At 32.0% G+C, this 16,682-nt stretch overlaps 3 protein-coding genes across 4 annotated transcripts; all 3 read right to left on the bottom strand.

Annotated features, from left to right (window-relative positions):
• Positions 1-772: 772 nt before the first annotated feature.
• On the bottom strand, positions 773-2,451 carry LOC108459418 (light-harvesting complex-like protein 3 isotype 1, chloroplastic). Its single transcript, XM_017758819.2, has 3 exons — positions 1,908-2,451; positions 1,686-1,823; positions 773-1,285 (listed from the first exon to the last, which is right to left on the bottom strand). The coding sequence occupies exons 1-3, from the start codon at positions 2,254-2,256 to the stop codon at positions 1,026-1,028; spliced, it is 747 nt and encodes a 248-aa protein (XP_017614308.1). The 5' UTR covers positions 2,257-2,451; the 3' UTR covers positions 773-1,025.
• Positions 2,452-2,590: 139 nt separating this feature from the next.
• Positions 2,591-6,450, bottom strand: LOC108459513 (mediator of RNA polymerase II transcription subunit 31). The gene is made up of 7 exons (XM_017758930.2): positions 6,108-6,450; positions 5,896-5,993; positions 5,114-5,210; positions 4,869-4,947; positions 3,681-3,968; positions 3,491-3,551; positions 2,591-2,836 (listed from the first exon to the last, which is right to left on the bottom strand). The coding sequence occupies exons 1-6, from the start codon at positions 6,152-6,154 to the stop codon at positions 3,534-3,536; spliced, it is 627 nt and encodes a 208-aa protein (XP_017614419.1). The 5' UTR covers positions 6,155-6,450; the 3' UTR covers positions 2,591-2,836; positions 3,491-3,533.
• A 1,833-nt stretch (positions 6,451-8,283) lies between these two features.
• On the bottom strand, positions 8,284-11,867 carry LOC108454812 (polyadenylate-binding protein 1-like). Of its 2 annotated transcripts, XM_017753434.2 has the most exons (7): positions 11,702-11,867; positions 11,440-11,598; positions 11,234-11,336; positions 10,938-11,008; positions 9,662-9,853; positions 9,461-9,585; positions 8,284-8,670 (listed from the first exon to the last, which is right to left on the bottom strand). In XM_017753434.2, exons 2-7 carry the CDS (start codon positions 11,587-11,589, stop codon positions 8,625-8,627), a joined length of 687 nt encoding a protein of 228 aa, XP_017608923.1. In that variant the 5' UTR covers positions 11,590-11,598; positions 11,702-11,867; the 3' UTR covers positions 8,284-8,624. The 2 variants fall into 2 exon arrangements, with proteins under 2 accessions (XP_017608923.1, XP_052887096.1); XM_053031136.1 differs by lacking the exon at positions 11,702-11,867 and having other exon boundaries at positions 10,943-11,008; positions 11,440-11,576.
• Positions 11,868-16,682: the final 4,815 nt, after the last annotated feature.

The following is a 16,682-nucleotide window of genomic DNA, read 5'->3' as shown; positions in this document are numbered from 1 at the left end:
TATAGATAATTTTAAACATTATGTAAAAAAACATACAATCAGAATCTATAATAATTTTTTTTAAAAAATTTAAACTAATCTAAAAATGTCGCCAAACATTAATATATTTCGTTATTGCAGGTTTTTGCCTTTGCCTTTTCTTTTACTTTAATTCACGTGAATTTGAATGTTTTTGGTTGCCCTTCAAACAAATTATCTAATACCTTCGATTCTAAGTCAGATTTGAAAACTTATCATAAAAGCTTAGTATTAATAACTCACTTTTTAACTCAAACTCGAAAACTAGGACCTAAGTAGATGGAGAAAAGTTATAAAATTTGACAGATAAAAATAAAAATTACATGTTAATAAAAATTATATTAAATTATTAATTTTTTAAGGTAAAAAACATTTTTTACCAATAAATGTTAGGACGTAGTCAAAAAATTTATTTGAGAGGATATATTTTTATGAGAGCTAAAATACAATTTCACGATATTATAATTAATTTATATCTTTATAATTTTTATAGAACTAAATCGAAATTTTACATTTTAAGGGGCTTTGCGCCTAGTGTCACATTTGACGTTGGGTGCAATAGTAAAACACATGACACTTCTAAGGAAAAAAACGTAAGTTCGAACATTGAAAATAATATTATTAGGATAGGTAGCTTTGAACCTCGAATATGGACAATAAAATAGACTTGAAGCGCACCAAAAATTAATAATTTTTGAGAGGGGTTAAGCAAATTTCCCATTTAATAGGATCCAAGGCTCATTTGAATAAAAAATATTTAAACCTAAAATAACTTAAACCACCTAAACAAATAATCGAAATAATTCAATTTGAAGGACCCGAACCCAAAATAACCTAATTCAAAATGATCCAACTTAACCAAATAAAAGCTGTTTTACAACATTTTAAGCAACCAAACTAAAACTCCCATAATTCCCATTTATAACAAATAAGCATCTCTGGCTGCAAATCATATCAAATTTGGCAATCACAAAATAAACATTGAACCAAATTATTTGTAAACTATTTTAAGAGTTTCCAGTTTTGTCTGAAGAACTTGCAGTTTCATCTTTCCAGGACGCTTGCCATTGTTTATCGTAGTAAGTAACTTCATCAGCAAGCTTCCTCAGGTTATCAAAATCTCGGGTTTTCCTCAATAAAACGATACCAATCACTGTCATAAACAATGCTGTTTTGCAAATGAAGTTGCCTGTTTGGCCGATTAAATCCATCCCCGTTAAACCGTCCACGACATATGCAGAGAAGAACCCTATCATCGCAGCTCGACCTGCAATGATTTCAGTGGAAGAAGATGAAGAGGGATGATTATATAACTTCGAAAAAAGTAACAAAAATAGGTGAAAGTACAATAAAGGCAATTGTACTAGGAGATCGATTGCATTTTGCCCCCTCTACTCAAAAAAATGGATAAATTAATCTTTATAAGTTAAATCAAAGAGCAAACTAGTTTTTTTGTTAAAAATTCTATCCAAATGTTTTCTGTTAAAAGTTGGTCCCATGTTAAGTAAGGTACATGTGGTACGCAACATATATCTGTCTGATTATTTCGTCAGTCAAGCTATCTAATCTAATGTAAAAGGATTAATTTGCCCATTTTTTAAAAAATAGATAAAATGCAATCTAACTCCAAGTACAAGCCTCCAAGATACTTTTACCAACAAAAATACCATTGAGCAATTCAGCCTCTGGAAGATAAGTTCTCATGAACCATGCCCACCAGGGTATGATTGAGCTTCTAAACTGGACTGGTTCTTGGTTTGAACAAGTTTCTGGGTACATCTCCAAGTATTTTCTCCTCTTTGCTTCTATAAAAACCAGCAAAAACCTTGCATTAATGGAGTCTCGTAAACATATCAAAATCAGTAACAAATATTAATGGAAAAGCTTACCTGCAACAATCACACTATCCCAATCCATCCTACCATTTCTAACAAACATATTCAAATCCCATGTCCCATTCTTCCACCGTTCGTCACTGAACTTCCGAGCAGAGGATTCAATCTCTAACTTGTTCGCCGACTTATCTTCAAGACCCTCTGAGTTATTAATTTGTGGAGATGGTTGATCTTTTTCGTCGATTTTAAAGCCTTTCTGACCTTCAACATCAATGGTGACAGCATCGATAGCTTGCTTTGTCCCTAGAGAATAAGCTGGTTTGGTTTGTGCATGTTGCTTCTTGGCAACATGATGTGAACTGCACGCTTTTTGTAAGGAAGCAGATATGGCAATGGAAGCCATTGTTGTTCTAAGATAATGTTTTTCCCCAGTTTGCTTCTTTGATGTTCTCAGAAGCTCTTGTGGGGGGAAAAAGTAGACAACCTGCCCATACTTTCACAAAAAAGCAATATCATCTTTCCATAATTTTCTGTCAGAAGAGTTATGGGAATGTTTTGGTTTTATTTTACCTTTTTTCTTTTTTTTGTCTATTTTTGCTCTAATAGGGTAATGACTTTATCCAGTCAAAATATAATATGTATAAGCGAAATTATATTTGATTTAGTAATAGTTGAAATGATCTTCAAAGCTTTCAATGGCATGATAAGAAGCAATGCATTTAAACAATAATAGTAGCTTTTAAAAGGCATGATAAAGGGCACTAAAAATTCAATCTAGCATCATGGTTTATAATTTGTGGTAACCACTACAAAATAAATCGAAAAGGATTTAAATGCCGATGGCTACCCCAATACTAAATCAGTCTTTTACGGTGGTATAGCGATGATCTCTAACAATAATGCCATAATAATAAGATGATTCCACCGTTTCCTATGTGTTACTGTTCATCCGCAAATGGCTCCCCGAGTAATGGTCAATGAACCTGCACAATGGTTCTATGTTATTACAGATCTGATGTGATAATACCAACAGCAGCAAAAGCAGGGATATAACAAATAGCCTTCTGCATTTCACTTGAACATTGATCAGTGTCAATATATCGCAGAAATCAAGCATACATAGTGACAATCCCTTGGTGTAATGTAAAAGTTCAGGTAAAAGTACCATGAAGACCTCTGTACTAGGAGTCAAATTACATTTTGCTCCCTTTACTAAAAAAATAAGTAAATTACTCCATTTACATTAGATCAAAGTGCAAACTGATCCTTTTTTTTAAAAAATTTATCCATTTCTATTGTTAAAAATTGGAGTGGCTAACGAAATAACTAAACAATTACGTGTAGTGTATACTTCGTGCTGATGTACATGGGGCAATTTTTAATAGTAGAAATAGATGAAATTTTTTATAGAATGACCCATTTGCTCTTTAATCTTACATACAGGGACTAATTTGCCCATTTTTTGAGTAGAGGAGGCAAAATGCAATCTCACTCCTAGTACAAGGGCCTTCATGGTACTTTTACCAAAAGTTCATAATAGCTAATGTGAATGTTAAAAGTCACTAAAACATAATTTATATATTAATCAGTATAGTAGGGCTTTGACTTTATGAAATATAAGAACATAAGACTGTTACCTCATGAAATATACATCCTGTTACTTTCAACATAGATGGTTAGTCAATTTAAGCTTCTTTCCTGTGATAATCAAAGTGATATTCATCAGAATCAGGGTCTTTAAGGTCCTCAATATATATATAATATGCATTTATTCATTAAAAGTTCTCAAAAGAAAATAAGTTAAGAATTTTGGAGGTACAAACTTACATGCTTCCTTTTTCTTCGATCGATTCCAGTATTCCTCATATCATTTTTTGCAAGAGCAGATCCAGAGGGAAGACCATAAGGCATTGGAGAATGAGTTGAAGCAGGAGCTGGAGGAGCAGTAGTCATAGCAATATTGCTAGCTGGCAAAGACTGCTGAGGTGGAGCACTAGCAGGAGGCGGGGGTGCAGGTGTAGGAACTTCTTCGGGAGGAGGCTTAGGCAAAATGAACTTCAACCGATTGTTTCGGTAGTTCTTCCAGAAGAAAAATTGCTGTCTGTGTGCCACTTCCTATAAAATTTTGGTACAAAAATGAAAAGACATCCCAAAAGTAGTACATATTAAATTTTTATTGTGCATATGGTTTACTAGACAATATCCAGTTAAATCAAATTATACTGTTGTGTTATACCAGAAAATATCCAGTAAAAAGACCTCTACAGTCTTTCTCAATTTTGAAATTAAGAAAACTGGTCCCTCTCAAAAAAATTGTAGCAATTTAATCTCTCAATTTCAAAAGTGAGCAATTAAGGACAATTAATCACAACATTAATGTCTTTGGTCAATTGTACATTGATTGGTATAACAACAAATATAGCTCTTGACATGTTTTGTCGATTTGGTCTAGATTTTAAAAAATTCAATAAATTTAACCTCAACATTTACATAAATATTACAAGCTAAATTTGTTAAATCATTACCAAATTAACAGAATGTGTAAACTTTAAACGCTAAATTTGTTATTATAACAATCAAAATTATGTACAATTGGAAGAAAAAATTAACGCCGTGATTAATTGTCCTTAATTGATCACCTTCGAATTGACAGGGATTAAATTGCTCTAGTTTCTTTTAAAGGGACGAATTTGCTCAATTTTGAAATTGAATTTCGAAATTGAGAGAGAGACTAGAGAGGTCTTTTTACTAAAATATCCCTCTTAACATCTACAACTTGTTTGATGCAAAGCATATAACGAAAAATAACTTTAGAGCCTTATAAAAACAACTGCATTACTTTATGATTATCACTGTCAGCATCAGGTCAATAATAATCTTTTTTCTTTTTTTGCATGAGCTCATGGTCTTAACTAGGGGACCCCTAAGACCTTTAATACAAACATACAAACATGAATTTCAATGTGATAACAATTATTAGGCTAACAGCATGAGCAAGAAGCATTAGAGCTTAACCTTGTTGGCAGGATGTGCCATTGCATTTCGGAAATTTGCATTTTGAAGAAGTTCAAGGAAATATAGACAATGAGGATACCTGCAATCATCTTTTTACTTAAGTTCATGTGTCACATAAAAAACCCCAAAAGAGGAAGCTATAAATTATGGAGCTATTACTCATCATTTATCATGTAGTAAAACGTATTTTAGTTTAAAGGAATTCAAGCCTAAAGTATCACGAGGAGAGCTTTCAAGTTGCTGACATGATAAATTTTAGGTACTCCGGTCGTTGCCAGTATTGAAGATATTTCAAGTATCCAATGAATGCCTCATCTTCAAAATAGCGGTTTTGAGCCAAATCTACATCACAAATTTAATGAGCAATTATCAATGAAGAATGCATCCATTTTCTGAAATGAACAAATGAATACAAAACAAGTAAAAAAGAATGAAGCATAGACAAAAATACATCTAATGAATAAGATTAATTAAATTTTGACACAATGAACAGCCAAATCTACCCAATGTGTCGGCGTGTTTGAGTATTAATTCAGGTTGCATTTGACCTGACAATTGGTGGGTTGGCTTGGTTTTGAGTTGAGTCAATCTGGATCAAGTCCATTCTGATTTTAAAATTTTAGAGTCATTTTGTGTGAGTTCAATTTTGGGTTCAAGCTGAAAGAAGTTAAAAAAGAATGAAGCATAGACATGTCAACAACACAACTAATGAATAAGATTAACTAAATTTTGACACAATGAACAGCCAAATCTATCCAATGTGGGAATGAGGTCAAGCATTAGTTCAGGTTGCATTCGACCTATCAATCGGGTGAGCTGGGTCAAATTGTTTTGGGTGCGGGATGATCAGGTCAGGAGTTCGAATCGTAATTGACATGTCTAGGGTTCTTTTTCTATATATATATATATATATAAAGTTGATAAAAATTCTTCTCCTTTGATGAATTTAACAACACAAACAGCAAAAGAACTCCATTTTGACAAATTTCGCAGGTTAACCCTAATTTACAAGGAATTGGGCACTTACAGTGGATATAAGTAGGGTTGGCAAGGCACTGCACGAACTCCAATTCGAGTAAGAATCGTTGCCGCCCATCGTCTGGATCCTTGTACACGTTTTTGGGCCTAAAAAATCATCCATTTATTCCAAAAAAGAAGAAGCAGGTAATGTTACATATTCCTCTCACAAATTCTGTTAAATGAGACGAGGAAATGAAAGCAAAAGAGATATAAGCTTACGAGGAAGGAGTATCGGAAGTGTTATCACTTTCTTTAGTGGAAGCCATTGATACAACAACCTTCACTCAAATATGAAAAACGGAGAAAAGGCGGTGATTCAATTTTAGCTACGGTTGATCAGTCGATCAATGCCATATAGTGAAGTCCAATGAATCTCTCAATGATTTCAAAACCCCAACCCTAGATATAACAAAACAATGAAATCTTAGAAATTCAACTGTTTCAATACAAACAAAATGGCTTAAAAACTGGATTCGGAGGGAATCGGAGATTGGAGCGAAGCTAAGGGAGGAACAATGGTTCCCTTTTAAGGAATTTGTCAAGTAAAGTCTGATCGGTCCAAGCCCATTACGTATTAACAAATTATATTATTTTTTAGGCTAAACTTTATCAACAGTCCCTAATTTTGTTTAAAATTACATTTTGGTCATTTAACTAAACTTTCGAAATTATGTAGTAAGTAATAACGGTATCAGATTATTACATTTTAATCACTGGTTCATTAACTTATGTTACTACAATAGTGTGACACGTTAATCGAAAGGATTACTAACTAATTTGATCCTTGAATTATTGTTAAAATATCATTTGAATACATTAATAATTTGTTTTAATAATAATTCTAAAAGTATCAAAAATTCTAATAAAAACTTAAATTCATATTTTTAAAATAATTATAAAAATATTTAGTTATAATTTCAAAATTATAATTTTAAGATTATTAATAATTTATGATAATTTTAGATTTTTCTAATTTTTAAAATTATTGATAAGAAAAATGCTAAATGTATTAAAATAATATTTCAATAAATTTTATGGGACAAATTAGTTATTAACCCTTTGAGTTAATGTATAGTAATCTTAATATCATTAATGATTATTACGAAATTTTAAATAAAGTTTAAATATTGTTGGTGGAATTTACCCTTTTATCTGTTTTAAGAACTATTATTGCTGTAACAGTGTCAACAAAATTAATAGAAATTATATTATTATTATCTAGTTAATACAGTTGCTCTTGTAACAATCATAACGTGAGTTGAGTAGTTTAAGATTTGCATATAAAATTATTTTTAAATGAAATAATTATCATTATTTAAATCAATCTAGTTAAAGTGTTTCACTTAATTCAATTAATGGTGAGTTTGGATAGACGGGTATGGTACGTTTAGATTATTTTTTGTCTCACGTTATAGTATTGTTATAATATCTAATTTCACTGTCACTGTTGTTTTTACACTCCACTCCAAACCCACCTTAAATTATCCTCTCAAGTTTGAAATAAGACTAACGCTTTAAAACGAAAGTTTGAACAAAAATATTGATACAAAGATAAAATTAGCTCTTAAAATTTATGTTTTTTGTCAATTTAGTCTTTATTATTATTTTAACTAAAATTTGCCCTTAACGTTATAAAATTGGTTGAATTTGACATTCAACTTTTTAAAAAGAGTCGATTGTTTTTTATTAGAAATACTAACTAAAAAATTAAATTTCTAAACATGAAAACCTATATGGTAATTCACAAGTAACTCATGTTTTTTTAAAAAAATATCAACTTTCTATATATTTATTAAAATACTTTTTTTATTTTTGAATATTTTATGAAATTTAAGTTATTTGACATAAAATATAAGATATAGTGTTACGTCAACATAATTTACATGTTAACTGTTATACAGATTGCTAACCAACATCATTATGCCAAATTCTTTTTCAACGATTAATGGATAAATTTAGTTAAAAAAGAATAATAACTAAATTGATAAAAATATATAAACATCCAAAGCTAAATTCATCATTATGCCAAAATATTATCTAAAAATAAACTTTCAAAAAACTAAATCCAACTCAAGTCTGCCAGACTCATTTTTTTAAAATTTTTTATACTATATATTTAGATCATATAAGAATTAAATATATAATAATATAAAAATAAAAATATTAAAAATATTTACTCTTAAATTTAATAAAAACATATTAAATTATAAAAATTAAAATTAAAAACATATATCTTTTTCCAAAACTAAAAAAAAAAACTTGAATTAGCCAATGGCAAAAAGATTGAGGAGCTAAGACAAATTTTGAGGCACATATTTAGAGCCCCAAAAGCGTTTTATCCCTTAAAAGCCCTCAACTTGCAGTAATTCATCTGGAAACTATAGCAACAAGCAACTGCAAACTGCTAACCTTTCCCTGCATTTATAATATCTATGCGAAAGTCGTGTTACTTTAGCAAACAAGAATCTCCAACATAAACTCATCAACACCCAGAAAATTAAAAAATTTCGAAATATTTCACTACAACATTTGCATATTTGCCTCATTTCTCCCTGTTGAATCAAATCATATGCAAGGTCAAATGAACGGCTCCCTCCATGTTACATATTTGCCCTTCGGTAAGTAAATCGCAGTTCGACTTTCTCCCTCCGTGTTACATAACAACGCTACGACCATTATAAACTAGAAGTAATGCTCTTCTCAAAATTTGCAACATCCAACAACGTGAGATCCATCCTAATATGGCCTGTATCTGGTTGGCCGCCTGAACCTTGGAACCCTCCTGAAAATGAGGTTAACAAAGTTGATATATTCAATAACAAGGTTATCAAGAGGAAAAAGTCGCATTCAATTCTTTCAAGTCTCAACAGATTACTGTTGAGCAGAGTAACTTTTTTCAGGAAAAATCTTCGAAGTGTCATCCGTCCAACAGCCGAGCTCAAGTGGTACCAGACTTGAAAGTACGTGGCTTATATCCCTCACTTAGGTTGGTTCGAATCCTCCCACACATAGGTGACTGATATAATTATTGTTACTCATTATATTGATACCTCTCCTCTGAGCTTTGCAGGTCGTATCTCCACCAACCGAGGCGTTTCCCTCCATGAACCCTACAGTGCTCTTAGCAGAAGAGGGAGACAAAACCCCAACACAGGAAAAATATCTTACCATCATTGGGGGTTTGGCCGGCTGCCCGGAAGATGACATTTCGAAGATTTATCCCAAAGGAATCAGCCCCTTCAACAATTACGAAGATCAGATAGAAGATTCTAAATGCTAGACACCAACCAAATCAAATTACTGTCAGGAAGGTGGTTTGGAACCCCTATAGCAAAAAAGCTTAAAGCTTAAACATTAGAGGCATAGAAAATGCAGGATAGCAGAGATCATAATAGGCATAATTTCTGAGCAACGGGAGATTGTTTCACTTCCATGCATCTCATCCGGAAAAAACAGAGGGTTATAGAAAAACCAACAACACTAGCTAAAAAAGGTATGCAGAGTTACTGAACATATCAAGTTATCTTTTTTCTTATGCGACAACCAAACAAGAAACATATTTCCACGCTTACCCATAGCTATAAGGAGGATAGAAAACAGGACTAGGCATAAAAGGTCTTCGGGAGCGGAAATATGGGTTGGGTCGCCTTCCTCGATATTGTTTCATTCCAGGAACATTTGTCCTCTTCGCAGAGACCTGTGAGCAAACCAAACACACTTTTATCAACATGCAGTTTAGTTAATGAAGTAATAATCCAAATCAAGTTATAAACCTTCAACTGACGACCATGCAATTCTGTTTCATTTAACAACAGAGCATTTTGAACAGCGTCAATTTCAACAAATTCAACGTAGGCGAATCCTTTAGGTTGACCAAACTTGTCGGTCAAAATTGTCACTCTGTTAACTGTTCCACAGGATTGGAAATGCTGCTGAACTTCCTCGGGTGTACATGAGTAGTCTACCTGTTGTTAAAACGATATATAGAAAGAAACAAAGGGTTAGCGCACATTGAGTTACACTTCGTTACATCGGAATCATTTATTAATTGTACACCTCAACAATCCAGAAGTTGCCCAAAAAAAGCCAAACAACATAAAACAGCATATGAAAAGCAGCATCAGTATTCCTCAAAATAAGTTCATCTCGGTCAAATTTGTTTAAATCACATTGACTTGTTATAGGTAAAATACCATGGAGGTCCATGTACTAGGAGTCAGATTACGTTTTGACCCCTTTACTAAAAAAAAGGGCAAATTAATCCTTGTCTATTAGATCAAAGAGCAAACTGGTCCATTTTGTTAAAAATTCCATCCATTTCTACTATTAAAAACTAGCGTGGCTAACAAAATAACTAGACATTTATATGTGACATGTCAAGTGTACCTCATGCTGACATTCAGGGTCCAGTTTTAACAGTAAAAAAGGATGGAATTTTTAACAGAAGGACCAGTTTGCTCTTTGATTTAACGTACAAGGACTAATCTGCCCCTTTTTTTAGTAGAGGGGATAAAATGCAAATCGACTCTTAGTACAAAGGCCTCTACGGTACGTTTATCACTTGTCATATTATCCATGGATATGCACATAACAACTATGTTACTTGAACTTGGGTGTGAGTATCGGATAAAGGTATGTGTCCAACACAGATACAATCAGATTTTTCTAGTTTTCCATGTGTTTAGAGGATCCATGAAGGTCACATCCCCATATTCATCTGTTGGACACGAATGATGGAGATGGGTTCTTCAAAAGAAGTAAAGAGTTAAAGCAATATAGCATAACAAAGCATTTCAAGCCACACAATATGCTCAAGCATAAAACCAAATTAGGTTGAAGGGATCAAACTGGTAAAACTCATCCTACATCCTTATTAGTCACACTTAAAGCAGACTCATAATTTCAGCTTTGCTTATAAGTAAATCTCATCATCATTCATCAAGACATTAATTAGATAGCAGATAAGGTAATCGTCACGATTTAGCCAAATAAACAAATAAAGAAGATTCAGAATTTAAAAAGACATTGGAAAGGGTTGATAAACCTCACATTACCAACATATATCGAGCGCGAATCGACTTCCTCCTTTTCAGCTTGAGTTGCAGAAGTACCTGAGGAATCTTCATATGTATCCAAGAAAATGAAAGTAAAACCAAATCAGTTTATTAGAAATAACAGTTCATTAGACATAACAATTCACACACACAATATTCCATAATCCAAAAATAAACATTCAAATCTATAACAGAGAAGCTCAATTTTATTTTCAAAATTAACAAGTTAATTTTTTCATCAATTTGTGTCGAAGTTGTTAAAAGAAAAACCAAAAATTCAGATAAAAAAACCTTGGACAGCGCCCATTTCCTTCTCGACTTTAGCTTGCATTTCACGTAAAGCTCCGGCCTCATCCTCGATCTCTTTAAGTCTCTTTTTCATGTCCTCCAAATCCTAAAATTATTATTATTTTAACAAAAAGCGCTTTTGATTAGACAAAAAGCTCAGCTAAAGCTAAAATTTATAAAAAAAGAAAATCAAGAAACAAGGGACTGACCTTGGAGTTGGAATTAGGATCTTGCTCAAGATCATGTTCGTTGCCTTCGTAATGTTCAGCTCCACCAGACATGTCAGCGTCCATCTCTCCTTCCTCATCAGGAATCTCCCCTCCGTACACCTCGTGCTCTTGCTCTTCATGTTGCTCCATTCTCTCCCTCTTTTGGGTGTTGACAGTGAAAGTTTGTCAAATTAGGGTTTTGAATTTAGGTTTTTTGTTTTTTCAATGGAATTAAAAGAAATTAAAGAAAACAACGGTGAACCTGAGATTCTGCGCCGGCGTGTGCCTTCGATTAATTTTCGATACGAAGATCGACGGATGATAATGGCGAAAGAAGGTAAATTTAGTAGTTTTCAGTAATCATTGAGGGTAGTTTGGGCTTTCACTTTCATGAGGCCCAATCCTAGAGTCCATTGTCTCCGACCTCTTCTTATAGTTTATCAATTTTTAGCTTTTGTTAGATAAAGACATGATATGCATATTACTTATACGGAAATTATACGGGTAAACTAACACCCGTACTAAAATAAATTTGTTTTCTCTTATTAATTTATAAAAATTATAAAATAGTCATTTAATTATTTAATTATTTTTATTATAAGTTATTAAATTATTAAAAAGAAGATAAAAGACAATATATAAAATTAGCATAATAGTAACTTTAATCATAAACATTTATATATTTTTATCAATTTAGTCTTGAATCTAAAAAATTAACTTTTAACATTTACATATTGTGTAATTTAATATTTTTTTACATTTTTTCTTTGTGATATTAAGGGTTTTTGAATTTTTGATGTTTCCATTTTTATATATTTTCAATCAAAATTAGCTGATAATTTTTTTTGGCTTTTCCGGTGAAAGGGTAAAAAAAAAAGCAAAACTCCAAAAAAACCATATTACACAATGCGTAAATGTCAAGGTTAAATTTTTTAGAACCAAGACTAAATTGACACAATGTATAAATGTTGAGAATTAAAATTGCTATTATGCATATTTTAAAAACTGACACATCATATTCCCATTAGCAATTTAATGACAAGTGACCAAAAAATACAAAATCGAATAGTTGGGTGACCATTTTGTAACCTTTCATAATTGAGTGACAAAAAAGAAACTTACTAATAATTGGGCGACTATGGATGACCTAATTATACATTCAAGTCTGACCCTCATTATATCACCTAGAATTGATAAGGATGGCAAAAATATCCAAATTCGATGGATTCTAATACGACTCGATTTGTAAGGGTCAAATTATTTTTTTGAAAAATCGGATTTGAGGTGGGGGTCGAAGCAAGTAAAATTAAAAAAATAGTTCAATCGGGTTTGAGGTAAATCCATGCTGCCAAGATATATACAAAAATGCCTTTGATATATATATTGCTTTCAATATACATATTTATTAAGTTTTAAGTCTAAACTCAAAAAAAAAAACTCACGTCAAGATAAATAAAAATAAAACAATTAAAAAATATATAATCTTATTTGCTTCAAAATAAAAAAAAAATTGAATTAAAATTTGGGTTGAGTTGGTCGGAGTTGGTTCTCTTATTAAATTTTGGTTTTATGGCAAAAAATTTTCTTAAGAGTTGGTGTCGGGTCGAGGCGGGCAAAAATCTGCCTCACCTCGCTGCCATCCCTAAGTATACACCTAATGCTTTAAGGTAGAATTTGATGAAACTTGGTCTTTTTAGAAACCTAATCTCATCCTTGCTAAGCGCCATGTCACATTAAGTGGACCTATGTAATCCCAAAATATAGTGTTTCTAAGTATCTCACATCGACTCCAATAGTGTTCTTAGTTGATAACTTGTCACTTTACCATCTGTATCTATGAGGTAAAGTGCTTGATAACTACAACCTACAACAAGTTAACCTGTAACACCCCACACTCAATCCGAATGTGTGATGTCATATTATGTTGCAAAAGCATTTTAGACTATCTTATTACATAACCACAAATTTTAATTCATAATTATCAGTCAATTCAATTTAAACATTTATCATACTCACATGTATGCATTCATCATTTTTAGAATTCAATTAATCATATTACGGGGTTATGAAGTGTCAAATTTAAAGTTAGGACTACAATCCAACTCAATTGTCAAATTTCAATATAGTGTTTTGAGACAGGGTCTAATTTTTTTTTTGAAAATTTTAATTTTGATGTTAATATGTCTTGAGACACTAAAATTTGTGTCTCGAGGCAATGCCTTTTATGCCTCGAGATCGGGTATTGATACCAACCTCACATGTTTTCTTATTTTAGCTTCAATGAGTTCTTGTCTCAAGGCAAAGTCCACTCTATCTCAGGACATAAATGAGGTTGTCTTAAGACTAGCTTAGTAAGTCTTGAGACATCAAGCTTTAGATTTAACAATAAGTTAAATTTTATTTAAACGATCTTTGAGATATGATCTTTTTGTCTTGAGGCTAAATGGCAATCTAACCTAAACCACGCGTTTTTAAACCATTCCTGTTTATACCTAAAACTTATCTTAACATTTCACCAATACTTAATCCTCAAATTGGCACATGGAGATACAATTTAACATCTTCCAATCATAGCAATCCATGCCTAGCTAAATACTTTGCATAGCAAACCTCATATTACCTAACACAATTATCTACTAATCACAAAATGAAATCCAACAAACACTTAATACACTGAAATATCAACCTAAAACTTTAAACCAAAAATCAACCTAGGTACATGCCAAAAACCAAAAACAAAAATATACGTACAACAAATTGATTTCTGAGTTGAGTTGTCGAGTGGAATGCTTTACAATTTCTATTCTACGACAACTCTCGTCTGAGACTTGCACATGAAAACAAACATAACCATACACTGAATATTGAATACTTAATAGTGCTAATATAATTCAAATTCAATACAATAATATTGAGGTAAATCAAATATACAAAACAAACATCAAATTCTACTATATTACTCTTTTTTTTCTTTTTTCTTTTTTCTTTTTCATCACGATAATCATTTAATTTCTCCACATTTTTTTTCATTCAATATTTATTCAACGTTTTAAAATTTCTTATAATTATGTATTCAATATCCAACAAGTCATTTATCATCACTTTTATTACTTATTAATTTCGGTCTCTGTTATCTGATAATATAATAGACATTAAAATAAATACTCGAATTTGTATAACGAATGAGTTCACGATTCTCTGAGAATTGAGATTGATTTATTTTGCTATCTTGGATTGCTCAACAATAATGATTTTTAGTATTTGTTTATTCTATCATCCCGGGTTGTTTGGGAATAATGGTTTTTAATATTTGTCCGTACTGTTTATTTTGTCATTTCGGATTACCCAACTATAATTGAACTGCATCTAACATCATTTAACGGGACATGATCGTTATTATTATCAATATAACTAATATCAACATGGTGTCAAGAACAAATACTTGTATGTATCAAGTATATACGTGTATATATATATATATATATTAAGCACCATCAATTAATTTAAATTTTTTATTGTTATCTCGGTATTTATTTCATATGCATCTATAGTGACTAGTTAATTTATAAATAAGTTATTGAAAATGAATTATAGAAGTATAAACCAAAAACGATTATTCGTCAACAACTTTAGCTTTTCCTTTTGTTTTAAGACGGTCCTATGTCTTCTTTAGCTATGAAATTAAATCCAAATACAAAAACTCATTAATTACACAATTCGAAAATAATGTATGATAATTTAAACATGAATGCATTTGTTACAATTTATTCTTTCAAAATTCCTAATGTCTAAAAAACTCATATATCACGATTTACCTGGTCGAATTTAAAATAAAATTCATAAATTTAGTATAAGGAGCTCCTATAACCATTATTTATTAACAAACCCAAAATTTTTTATTTTTAAAAATTGAGTCCCTATTACATAATCTTAACTAATTTCTTAAACAAACTTTCAACTAGAATCAACACATTCCTTAATTTTTTAACTTAATCCTAACTCAATCTAAACTCATTATTCAAGAATCCATCTCTATCCAAGCCAAATTTCATTAACATCCCCAACTTAAATAAAACTCAATAATAATTAAAATCTAACACTTGTGGACTAGAATTTTTAGGTCTGTCATCCTTGGCACGCTACTATTTGTCGCTCTGGCAAAGTGATTAGGGTTTATTTGTTTTTTTGGTTTAGTTCTGTGGAGGCGGAGCTTCTTGGCTGTGATCTCTTGTGCACTGTTGATAGAAGGCATAGTTTGCGATTGGACCTGCAAAGATGGAAACCGAATTGGCTCAATTTTCAATTAATGAATAAGAAGATGGAATTATTCAAATATAGCCAGATCTGAATAGAGAAGAAAGATGAGAGATTTTCCAACCTGTGGGTTGTTTTCTTACTACTAGCGTCATTCACTTTCAGCAATGAGGAGTACTTTGGCTAATTTGTGGCACCCTGTTTGGGGCGTTCAGATCCGATATCTAATAGAGAAAAGGTATTTGTTTCAATTTTTTCATATTATGGATCTGGAAAGGGTTATTAAGGGTTCTCCTTGGACCTTCAACAACCATTTGCTGCTTCTTTATAAATTGATTTGGGGAGAGGATCCACTACAAGTACCCTTAGTTATGACGCCGTTTTGGGTTCAAATACATGATGTTCCCATTGGATTATTTTCTGAGAGTTTGGCTGTTCAACTAGGGAATTTTTTGGGGGGTTTTTTGGAATATGATGGCTTTAATTTGGGTAAGGAGAATAGGAATTTTATGAGGATCAGAGTCCAAATTGATGTAAGGCGTCCTTTAAAAAGGAAGAAGCAAATTCTGTTTTCTGGAAGAAGGTCATATGTCAATTTCAAATATGAACGAATATCGTTATTTTGTTTTTTCTGCGGAAGATTAGACCATAGCGACTCCTGTGAAGCAAAGATGACACTTGGTGTAGAAGTAGCTGAAATGGGTTGCAATTTGTCTCTACAAGCCCAGACCCGAAGAGCGTTAGTAATGAAGAGTATCTCGCTAAGAGAGGATTGAGAGGGGAAAAATGAGAGATGATGGGGGTCGTATGGTAGGAGAAGGGAATGGGTTTTGGAGGAAGGAAGATAAAAGAAGTTATGTAAAACTTGTGGACCCAGTTCTTGGATTTAATTTAGTAGGGGGATCATCCGGTTCTATTCAAAGGGTGACGGGTGTATTGTCAAAACAGATGTATGATTCTATAGAGCATGATTTGGAGGACCCACCACT

This window comes from Gossypium arboreum, chromosome 7, assembly GCF_025698485.1.
Source record: "Gossypium arboreum isolate Shixiya-1 chromosome 7, ASM2569848v2, whole genome shotgun sequence".
Lineage (NCBI taxonomy): Eukaryota > Viridiplantae > Streptophyta > Magnoliopsida > Malvales > Malvaceae > Gossypium > Gossypium arboreum.
Note: the sequence above shows the minus strand (reverse complement) of the source record. Positions and strands in the feature narration are given on the sequence as shown.

Bases quoted from the DNA above. Each gene is read 5' to 3' on its own strand.
- LOC108459513 (XM_017758930.2), bottom strand. From the start codon at position 6,154: ATGGCTTCCACTAAAGAAAGTGATAACACTTCCGATACTCCTTCCTC. The intron at 5,211-5,895 runs GTAAGTGCCCAA...TTTGTGATGTAG, and splicing joins CAACCCTACTTATATCCACT to ATTTGGCTCAAAACCGCTAT. The intron at 4,948-5,113 runs GTCAGCAACTTG...AGATGATTGCAG, and splicing joins GAGTACCTAAAATTTATCAT to GTATCCTCATTGTCTATATT.
- LOC108459418 (XM_017758819.2), bottom strand. From the start codon at position 2,256: ATGGCTTCCATTGCCATATCTGCTTCCTTACAAAAAGCGTGCAGTTCA. The intron at 1,824-1,907 runs GTAAGCTTTTCC...TGGTTTTTATAG, and splicing joins GGATAGTGTGATTGTTGCAG to AAGCAAAGAGGAGAAAATAC. The intron at 1,286-1,685 runs GTATTTTTGTTG...AAATCATTGCAG, and splicing joins AGAGGCTGAATTGCTCAATG to GTCGAGCTGCGATGATAGGG.
- LOC108454812 (XM_017753434.2), bottom strand. From the start codon at position 11,589: ATGGAGCAACATGAAGAGCAAGAGCACGAGGTGTACGGAGGGGAGATT. The intron at 11,337-11,439 runs GTCAGTCCCTTG...TAATAATTTTAG, and splicing joins ATCCTAATTCCAACTCCAAG to GATTTGGAGGACATGAAAAA. The intron at 9,854-10,937 runs GTGAGGTTTATC...TTTTAACAACAG, and splicing joins GCTCGATATATGTTGGTAAT to GTAGACTACTCATGTACACC.